This window comes from Condylostylus longicornis, unplaced genomic scaffold, assembly GCF_029603195.1.
Source record: "Condylostylus longicornis isolate FDR11 unplaced genomic scaffold, ASM2960319v2 ptg000008l, whole genome shotgun sequence".
Classification (NCBI taxonomy): Eukaryota; Metazoa; Arthropoda; class Insecta; order Diptera; family Dolichopodidae; genus Condylostylus; species Condylostylus longicornis.
The window spans coordinates 596,353-608,635 of record NW_026577977.1 but is presented as its reverse complement, the minus strand read 5'-3'; the positions used below and the strand labels follow the sequence as shown (position 1 = coordinate 608,635).

Below are 12,283 nucleotides of genomic sequence, written 5' to 3'. Positions count from 1 at the left end.
CTGTAAGTTAATACTCTTCAAGAACAACATTTATAAAATATCGTAAGTATACCGTAAAGTTTCATAATAATGATACTAAATAACATTTAAAAATCATATTACCGACGACTTCATTAAATTTTTTTTAAGAAAACATCAGTGAAATTTACGCAACGATAATCGGTGTCATTAAAAACCAAAACAAAAAAAGGCATAAATTCACTTAAATAAAAGGATATAAAAATCCTATAACTGATTAAGAGGTTGTTCAAATTCCTTGAACCATATTATTTTAACAAATTTAAAATATATTTCTATATTATATATTAATTTAATTTTCAAAAGATAATTATACACGTGCAATGATAAATTTGTCATATTGATAATAAACCTAAAATAGATATCTTAATATACGTATATAAGTACATTCATATGTATATATATGTAGGTTTTGCAAATATTTAATCCCTACTAATTAAGAATTTATTAAAACTAAGTACTTGGAAAAATGTTAATGTTCGAATATATAACGTTAATTAAAACGTTTACAATATTTAAGTCTTTTATATGTAAGTGTATGTATGTGTACGTAAAATATTTATATACAAAGTTTTTCAAAAGAAACTTGTTTTTTTTTTCATTTAAATAAAATTCGTGATAATTTTTAATAGTGTTAAGTTCTGAAAATAACAACTTTACAAGTCACAGACTTTTTTGTTCTAATTCTTAAAGCACACATTATAATATACACATTTCAATATAGTACATTCATTAATAGCAACTGTCTGAAATCTTTCGTATAAATTAAATTTTTTTAACTCCACTACTCAGAACGCATATATTTGCAATATTTTGATTAGATAAATTCAACTATAATTAATCAAAATATTTAAAATGCTTTTTTAAATCAAAAAAGAAGGCGAATACACGTAAATTTGAAACGCGAATAAATGCACATACAATCACAATGATTTTTATCGAAAATAATGACATTACTACTGCATCCGTTTGTTGGAAATCCCGAACCACTGCAAAAATCACATCCAACTTAAATAAAGTTCTGGCTTTATTTAAGTTGGATGTGATATTCTTTTTAAGTTATTGCTTACACGGACAGGTAGAACAAGTTCTATTTCCGAGCCCTGATATTACTTAAAACTTCACTAGTTCATTGTTTCAATAATCAGGTTTTTAATATGAAATTTTAAGGAAATCTTTTGATTATTTCTCTGCATAATAATCAACTTTCTGACACCGAAATTTCTCAAAAAGTTAAGGGACATGTTTAAAAATTTCAAGAAAATTCGTCGATTATATTTTAAAAAATAATCAAAAACACAAAATCGACAGATAGTAAAGATGCAGAGACCTAATATATCCCAAAAGTTAGACAATTTTAAATTAAACTCAAATATAAATTGAAATAATCTTTTAGCCGTAATTGACGCAGACAGACCAATATACCGACAGATATACAGACCAAAAGATCGACTGGCCAACAAACCCACAGACCGATAGAAGGACAGAACGACAAAACAACAGAACGACAAACCGACAGGCCAACAATCCGACAGTCCGAAAGACTAACAAACAAACAGACCGACAGACGGGCAAATATCTCTCTAAAGGTAATTTTTTTATGCTAAGCATAGAGAAGCGCACTTCCGAAAACATATCGAAATTCGAAATTTGATACCATCACATGATCTCCATTCGTATGCAATTCCGTCAGTAAAAATTAATCGAAAGAAACAAACGTATTGAAAGATTCTCTCTTCAAATACGGATAGGTAGTAAATATTATTTTTAGGTGTTCACATACCCTAACATAAACTTCATAATAATATTATGTTAGTTATTTTCATTATTGAGACACTAACTTGAAAGTTGAAGTTTTCGAAAATGATAAATTTTCATTATTTTTATACATATGTATGTAAAGTTTTTTATTATTTTAGTGAAATTAGAATATTCCTAAATGTATAATAAAAGTCCAATTAAAAATATTATGTAATATTATATATGTATATATCTACATTATATACATATACATACTCGTATGTATGATAAATTAAAATATAAAATATTTTAATGAGTTCTATTTTAACGAGAAATTGTATTAAATGCTCACCTGATGGTAAGAGATGTGAATATCATTTTATTTACAATTATTAATATTTTTGTATTTTTAATGACATAAGATTATTTGAATTAATGATGTATAGTATTATTTATAAACTATATTATATACATACATATTATTATGGTAATAATTTAAATGAATTGAAATAATTATTTTGTTGAAAACAAAACAATATTTGACCTCATTTAGAGTTTAACATTTTAGTAGAATTTATAATAGTGAATAAATTTTTTGATTTCATTTCAAAAAGAATTTTTTTTTTAATGTTACCCAAATAGTGTAAAAATACTTTAGATTTTATATTATTGGATCTGTTAATGTACATATTATGTATCTTTTATCATTTTTAATAAAAGGCGGAAATTCAATTTGAAAAAAATTACATTAGAGAATGCAATCATTTATACATAAATAAAATATTGTATATTTTAAATTAAACAATTATACGAGAATTTACATTTTTGTTGTACTCATTTAATGTGCGGGTCTCTGTGGCAATTCCCTTCCGATTGCCACAAATGCCGATTTTTAGGTTTTTTTTTTGTAATCTTTTCAAAATCAATAATTTTAAACAAGGAATTTTTTGAAATTTTCAAAACGTCATACCACTTTAAAAATTATTTTTGATCTTAGACATTGATGAAAATGTCTAAACCTTGTTATTCATTAACAATTCTGAAAAAAAAAAACAGATTAACCTTTACTTTCGATATCTTAATTTTTAATTCACAAACAGTCAACATTTTTGGACAGAATTTCATCGAAAACCAATTTTACCAATTTTGGTTTTTGTCGTAAATTGGTATTAAATCACCTCTCCTTATTCTTCGTCTAAACTGAAAATGCTCGTAACATCATCCATTGCATTTTCAATATCTTTTTCAGTTAAAACTCTTTGTATTTTTTCAAATTTGTATTCACACAACTGCCTATCTAAAGATAAATTTTAACCCCAACTGCCTATCTAAGGAAAAATCTTAATGATTCTGCACTTATAACGTGTGTATACGAATTATGTATTTTATAGTATTAAACCTAATATAAAACCGAACTGACCACGAAACAAAAATAACTATGTTATATGAAATTTTTTCCTGGAAACACCAGCTAAACTATCGCTAAAAAAAATATAAAGACTAAAAAGAACTATACCTAAGTACCTAATTAAGGTTCCACTTTTTTTCGAAATAAATCAACTAAAAACTGGAAATAAATACGCTCTATGTATAATTTGGAATGGGTTTCACATTATTCTTTTTATTAATAAAGTATGACCATATACTTGGAAGTATATCGGGTGATTGCATTTAAATTATTTATGCATGTTTAATACATAAAAGTCCTGCTTTACTTATTCCATGTATAAAAATTCCAAGTAATTTTTTATTTTGTATTATAATTTTCTATTTTTCTTAATTTTATATTCCATTAATGTTTGCATTTATATTGGTATCTAAATAAAATTCCAATTACCGTTATTACTCATGTAGAAGTAATTTTTTGACGTATTCAAAATATTACATGTACAAGTTAAAAATGAAAAAAAAAATCATAAATACACAAAGGCTACAAAAAAAAAAATTTAATTTTAATTTTATTGCACACATGACCTAATTTAATTTAATTTATACATTTTAATTTTTAGTTCGAGAAAGCAAATAAATAAGCTAATTTTATCCTTGCACAAAAAAAAAAAATCAACATCCTTTCAATCTGAAATATACAAAATCATAAAATAAACCTAAACAAGAAATATAAAAAAAACCCAGGAAAATAATTTATAAAAATTTATTTGTACTCATACATTACCATGTTTAAAAAAAAAACAAGTACTATACTAGATAGGTACCAACATATTTCATAAAAGCACCTACATTTTATGTGTATAGTTGTACCCACTTTTTGTATACCTAAATATATACGTATGAAATAATGTACTTATAATACAATATTATAGGAGGAAACACTTTTACCCAATTCATAGTTTAGTATAATAATGTATAACCGAAATGAAGTAAATAGAGTTTGGGTATGTTAACTCTAGGATAATAATTTTGTTCTAGGGAATAATATATGAGTAAACAAATTTACCAGGGATGTGTAAAAGTTTTTTGTAAGGCAGCTCTAATGGCCAACCTTGTACTTTAGCGGACAATGACAGCTTGGTTTTTCCAAAGAAGTGATAACAAAACAACACATCTGTCCTAATTATGCTAAAAAAAAACATAATCACCGTCAAATTTTGGTCGCGTTAATCATCTAAACCAAATACCTAACAACAATTTTTGTTTTAATATGAAAATTATTGAAATATTGAAATATTCAGACCGGAATCCGAAATTGAATTTTCTGACAATGGAATATACTAGCTTTTCTGCTTCATATCCGGCAACGTGAGTATATTTTTGTATAATTGCTGAAATCAAAACAGGATTAATAATTGAATTTGTCCCATTCAATTCGAAATAAATCGAGAAATCATTAATGTGATTATTAGTAAAAGGTATTATAAACGAAATATTATTAAATAAACATATGTACTTTGAAATTACTAAAAAAATATTATTACACCTGAAATGAGTACAAAATATTTTTTATTTATGAATCAAAAAATAAAATCTTATTTTTTTTTTCTTTTCAATCAAAATATTGTGCTTTTAGTATGCTCTAGGAGCAATCTTATAAAAAGAAGAAACTAAATCTAAAATCACAATTTTCATTATATTTTTACTTGTATTACTATATAAAAATTTTTTATTTAAAAAAATTTCATTAGTGTAAGTAAATGATTACTTCATTATGTACTCCAAACTCCAGACATACTTACTCGTCAAAATACTTCACCTCAATTTTAATTTAATTAAATTAAATAAATGCGAGGGCTAAAATTTAAATTTCAATCTAAAGAAATGTATAATACAATATATTTGAATTGAGGGAGGAATGATAATATTTAAATAAAATATTTTTATAAAATTATATTCTATTTGTGTATATGTATGTATGTATGTACATATATTCTATGACGACAGCTTGATTTATATTTAATATTTATTCGGGTCTACTAAATTTATTTAAAAAATTTACGTATATAATTAATTTGCCAAAAATAATAACATTCAATAGTTGTGGGTAATAATTATGGGTAATTGTTGTGGGTAAGAGTTGTGGGTAATAGTTGTGGGTAAAAAATGGTTAAGATTCATTTTAATTTAAAATCATAGAAATATCCTTTTTAGCCAATTTAATCACTGCTTGCTTCATTTTAAGTTAAGGGTAATGAAATATTTCAAAAATCTAAATAAAGATCTAATACTCTATAACAATCGACTTGTTTCCATAAACATAACTATTTAAGTATGTTACTTGTTAACATACAAAGAGGATCAACCAAAAATCTTCTGAAAAGTAAACGAATATTTTTTAACAAAACGCGTTTTCATGTAGTATATCAATGAATTATTTTACATTTCCTGTTCATGACAGTTTCATCATTTCGTTTAAATAATTCTTTCATTTTCATTTCGTTTAAAGAAAAAAAAAGAAGTCTAAATAAATTTTCAAGTCTTATTTTCATAATTTATAAAGTCTTATTTATTTATGTAGTTTAGAAAATCTCAAAATCTGTCTCAGTTATAACCTACTTATATTTTTTAATATGTGTATTGCACGGAAATGTGTAGATAATTTTACATTTTGATTATTATTATTGCATAATATGTAATTCAAAAGTCAATTTATCAAAATATAATTTTATAAAAAAATGAAATTAATTTTATAAATAAATTGTATTGCGAATGCATCTTTATGTTTACCGCACAATTTTTACTTTTCAAATTTTCATAATACGAATTAACAGATTGGATGGAATTTACAGCGAATCACAGTTTGTAATCTTACAAAATAATAATTTATATTATAACGATCCGAATAATAACCTTATATGTATGTACATGTGAGACGGCATTTTTTTTATTGATATACATTTAACAGTCAATAATATAATTTTGATTTATTCTAAAATAATATCATAATCATAATTTCAAAGAAGCGTTCTTAAATCGTAAAAATGATTTAAAACAAGTGAAAACGTTTCAGTCGGTATAAACCAATTTATTTATATCCTACACCTTTTATTCTTGTACAACAATTAATTGAACCTGTGAAACCATTCTATAGAAACTTCACGGATACGTCTGGTTTATAATTGGACCAATTTTCATGAATCTGACGTTATTATTTTTCCGAATATATAAAAATTGATTTTTGAATTGAACGGCAGCTACCCGAACCGGTACAGCCATCTCATTAATATTTTTAGAGCGTATGTAGAATATAATTGGACAAACGTATACAAAATTTCATATTTATATCTCTATTAGTTTTTGAAATATTTATAATGGCAGGGCAGCTACCCGAATCCGTTGTCCGAATTGACCCAATTACAATAAAATGCGTCTTTGGCAAAAAAGAAACAACTTCTGAAAGTTTGGTATCGATTGCATTATTGGTTTTTAAGTTATCGTACGATCGAACGGACGGACGGACGGACGGACCGACATGTTTAAATCAACTCAGAATTTGACACTAAGCAAGAATATATATATACATGTCCATACCGCATTTTTAACTCCTTCAAGGTGTTAAAAATGCCGTACCAAAGTTAATATAACCTTCCCGAAGGTGCAGAGTGTAATAACTACAATTATGCGAAAGAATTCAAACTACGTTTCTTGTATAATTCTAATTTAGAGCAGAGTAAATTTACCTGAGCAACTTCATGATTTTACTCGTTATTTTTAGGCAAAATTTTTTCTTATAAATTATTATAATCTAGTTATTTAAAAATAACTTTTACACTAAATATAACCTTTACGAACTAACTTAAATAAAATTGTTATCGAAAATTGATTTAGTCTTCGAATTTCAAATCGTATGATATCTAAAATGATATAATCTGGAAAATAACAAAGACGTGAAACAAGATTCTATATTTATTCGAATACGTCATTTAAATTTGAATACTAATGATAAATAACTTCTCAAAATCGTATCTAGTTATCAACGTTATTAAAAAAAATTATTATTTACAATGCTATCATTCCAAATGTCACATAAAGTGTTTGCGATTATGTATACCCATTACAGAGCTTAAAATTTTCAAAAAACAGAAAAAATCACAAATATGTTGCATTTATTTGTACAAGTGAATATATTAACTAATCATTATCCATATACTTGAAAACTAATCTCCTTATAATGATTTAGACACAATAACAATAACTAAGATAAGAAAAAAATCTATAAAATTGATCGTCTCTAATTTTAATTTACTTATTTTAAATATCAACTTGAATGAGCTTCGCATTGATAATTTTTACGGATTTATAATGAAATTATTTTTAATAATATTTACAATTGGATTATTTGGTGTTATTACAGGTATTCATTAATACGTATATAAGGTAAACTCTTACTTGTTTTTAAAATTTTCTAACACAATTTACATATGTACTTGAAGCTGAAATTAATCCACGTATTGTTGGAGGACGTGAAGCAAAACCACATGAATTTCCATTTTTAGTATCAATAACATTAACAGAAACAAATAAAAGTAATTGTGGTGGAACAATATTATCTGATAAATGGATTTTAACAGCTGGTCATTGTATTTTTAATAAAGATTTAGATGAAATAATTATTAGAGCTGGAAAACATGATTTAACAAAAATTGAAGAAGGAGGTAAATTTATTAATTTTTTGTTTTTATTTTGTTTTCATTTCCAATGTATTTATTTCTTCCAATATATCTGTTCTATACATATAGAACAAATACGTAAACCAGCAAAATTTATTGTACATGGAGATTTTTCACCATGGGCTATTGGACCAAACGATATTGGTTTAATTGTATTAGCAGAACCATTAAATTTTACAAATACTGTTAAACCAATTGATGCTATACCAAAAAGAAATGAAACATTTTCTGGTCCGGCAATTGTTAGTGGTTGGGGTTCAACTTCTTTAACATTAGATCCAGAATTTCCAGAAAAATTACAAACAGCAACAGTACCAATTCTACCACATAATATATGTGCAGATGCATTAACAGCTGTCGATTATACAGAAAAACATTTATGTACTGGACCATTGGGTGGTAAAATTGGTCATTGTGGTGGTGATTCGGGTGGTCCATTAGTTATTAAAGATAATAATGGTAAATTTATGGTAATTGGAATTTCATCATTTAGTTATACTCCATGTGGAACAGAGAATATACCACCAGCATTTACAAGATTATCATCATTCATAAATTGGATGGACAGTAAAATTGTTTATTAATTTTAAGTATAAAGTAAATTAATAAAAAGATGAGTGAAAAAACTTAAATAGTAAAAAAAACCTAACATATTAGACTTTAATGTTCTATGTACATAATATACGCATTTATCTGATCAAGAATGCAGTGGTTATGGCACCGATTCCTTAATTAAGGGGTACCGGGTACAAACTTCAATAAGATCACTATAAAAATTATACTTAATTATATAACTTAATAATACAAAGGTTGATTGTTTGGTTGACATGGACGGTGCAACATGTCCACTTAACCCTAATTAGCACAAATGAGCTGTTTTGTAACCACTACCCCGTAATCACAAGGCTGTCATTGAACGTACAGTCACAGGTGGTTTATTTATTTATTTATTTATTTATTTATTTATGTTTAGCACAAACATTTTACATAACTTAAAATTAAAGAATGCATATACAGATACATATTTTTTAGACAGAACAAATTTTTGACTTAAAAATTAAATTTAAAAATTATACAAAATGAAACTTATTAGTAATAATATTCCATTAAATATGAATATAAACAATGAAAAGCTAAAACAAGAATTTGTTAAAATAAAGCAAAGGGTTATACTTAACTATAAGTAAATAGAAGCTTTTTTATCGTGTCTTTCTTCAGTGAAAAGTCAAGTCTGTGTTTGTTGAATAAACTCAGTATTCTGCTGACAGGTTCATGTTTCTCATAATTAGTCCTATGAAAAGGAACCATGAAAAAATCCGGGGAACGAGACCTAAGGTTGGAATTAATCACAATTTTATTTAAATTGTCGGGGGAGATTAAGTTAGTTTTCATAAGCTGAAAAATGAATAACAAATCCGTCACGTCTTTTACCTTGTGTGGGTAGATCAATTGATTTGAGTCTGTGCTCGTAAGGTGGAAGAATGATGGGGTCTTCCCAAGGAAGAAGGCGCAGTGCACACCTCAAAAAATTTTTTTGAATAGACTCAATCCTACTAATATGTACATCATAATAGGGTGACCATACTTGTGAAGCATATTCAAGATGAGGACGGTTAAGATCATTTTGAAGACACAACGCATCATTTGTAGATTATCAAAGTCATACGGTTCTCTTGAGTAATCTACCAACAATATTAAACAATAAATATTAATAACACTCAATATTTAATATTAGGAAAAAACAAAGGCAGCCTGATCACCGTCTGGTTAACTGAATAACTTATGAAACTGAATTTTGCCTATTCAATTAGAAGATTCTCTGTACTCTAAAGTGAGTTAAGGGAAAAAAGTAAACGTAAATTGAGAAATGTGCGAAATTAATTATTAATACGGAAATAAAGTCAAGTAGTATATCCCGCTTTTTCATATCATTTCTTATTCACTTTTAAATCAGAATTCTCCACTTTTCTAATGGGTATTTCATTTTCCAATTAAATGTTTGCATTTTTCTCATATTTTCTAAACACCTCACCTTCAAAAACAAAGTGAATAAATTTCGTTTACATTTTAGGAAAAAAACGAGATACGCAATATGCAAATATTTCACTCATTTGAAAACTATATTATACAAATATTTACTCAATATCTTCTCACTCAAATTAATTACTCAATTTCTTCTCACTTGGTGAGTAAAATAGCTAGATCAGTCTCTTAATTTTAAACTAAACTCTTTCCTCTTTCAGTTTCGTGAAATTATTAAAACTATTTTATTTACGATTTCTTTCGTGAAATGTTTTGGTAATTCTTTAATCTATTATGGTATAATTATTCCCGCTTTTCGAATATGTGTACCAGCCGGGTCGAAAGGGTTAATTTATCTCTGATTCTAAATTTTAAAATAAACTTAAATATTATTTTTAAAAAAATATTTATAAATTTAGTTTTTATTATTGTAAATAATATTTTAATAAATTTTACTCCTAGGCATACAAACATTTATTCATATTATATAATTTTTATTATTGTATTTTTAATATTTATAATTTTATAATATTGTTAAACAATAATTGAATTTAAATAATCATTTTTCTTCTTGTTTGTTTCACATGAAATCTTTAAGTTACTAATTCCAATAGCCTAAAAAATTAAAATCTTTTATTTAATTTTAATATATATAATGTAAATAATATTATATAATATTTTATATTATATATAAAATAAATAATTTTGAAATATATAAACATAAAAATTAAAAAATTATTTTACATATGTATATTACCGGTTCATTTATTGAAAATGGTTTTAATAACATTAGAATTGCTTCTGGTTGTATTTTCCATAAATTTGATATTTCTTCTAAATTATATAATGAAATTTCAGTTAAATTGAAAATATTTCCAATTCTTAATTCACCATCAAAATAAAATGAAAATTTTGAATTTTCAATTAAATATTCAATTGTATGCCAATTGTTATTCACTGAAATCTGAAAAAAAAAATACAAAAAAAATATTTAACAATTAAATATATTATATTTATAACATGTTATATATATATATATATATATATATATATATATATATATATATATATATACATGTACAACATGCATTATTTTACAAAGTTTTATATTCCTTTTTGACTATGCTTCAGTACTTATATGTATAACATTTTACTTATTGATTCAAACTCATTATTATACTATACAGTAAATATACTTAATTTACATTATTAAAATGTTATACACAGATTAATATTATATATATATATATAAAATGTTTTAATTAAATTACATTTTTATTATATTTTCCTATATACAAAGAAATTAATTTTGGAAATTAAATAAAGGTATATACGGTGAAAATACTCGTATGCATCTAACATATCAAATTTTAACAAATACGTATAGTCTTATTAAATTTAAATAGATGATTATAATTCTATACTACATTCAACATACACATTCTATATATGCGTCTAACAAAACACCAATTTATTCAAATATTTTGTATTATTATACGTGTATAATATGTGTAACATTTCCATTCAGCGAATCACCTATTTACATTTCTTCCACAAATTTATACATAATAATTAAAACTTTTACAACATTATATCTCTATATTTAAATATTTACATTTAATATACCTAATATATTGAATTTTACAAGAATTCAATTTTCTATGTGAAAATTAACATGGTTCATTATTTTCATTTCATATACAGTTATTTATCAATAATGTTATGCCTTATAGCGTATCTATATATAATTCTTGAAATAATTTTATTGACCACAGTAACAGGAATATCTAAATAAGTGGTAATATATTCTATATTATATTGATAAAGAAACTTACAAAATGAAAATTTTGGAATAAATGTTAGTTTACTATTCATGTGATTTATTTACGAAAATATTTTTAATAGTTTTAAAACAATTAACGGGTGATTTTTTTCTTCAATTAATTTCTCTTTATTTTTAATACTGCACGCGTTATTTGTTGGTCGTTTTCAATATAAAGTTGTAATACTTAATTTCATGAACACATTTATGCAATGATATGCAATTTCATCAACACATAAATTATTTTATTGTTTCCCCAATAATATTAATTGAAAATATTACGTTTTTTGAACAATTACTTTAATTATAATTTCATTACAAAAGAAAAAGTGGACTCGATTGCAAATTAACAAAAAAACATACAAGGTGATATTCCGACCGAAGTTTTCGAAAAACAAAATCAAAACTGCTTCCTCCGATTAGATCATAAGTTGTGACCAACATTTAACAATACATCAACTTATATTAAAATAGAATGAAATTTTTAAATTGTACCATAAATATTTCTCTTTAAATTAAAAAAAAAACAATAGCTGAAAAGAATCACCCGTTATATGTA

General features: G+C 24.7%; 1 protein-coding gene across 1 annotated transcript; it reads left to right on the top strand.

Annotated features, from left to right (window-relative positions):
• The first annotated feature begins 7,472 nt into the window (after positions 1 to 7,472).
• LOC129618510 (trypsin-1-like) lies at positions 7,473 to 8,476 on the top strand. The gene is made up of 3 exons (XM_055533306.1): positions 7,473 to 7,564; positions 7,644 to 7,865; positions 7,950 to 8,476. The coding sequence occupies exons 1-3, from the start codon at positions 7,513 to 7,515 to the stop codon at positions 8,462 to 8,464; spliced, it is 789 nt and encodes a 262-aa protein (XP_055389281.1). The 5' UTR covers positions 7,473 to 7,512; the 3' UTR covers positions 8,465 to 8,476.
• Positions 8,477 to 12,283: the final 3,807 nt, after the last annotated feature.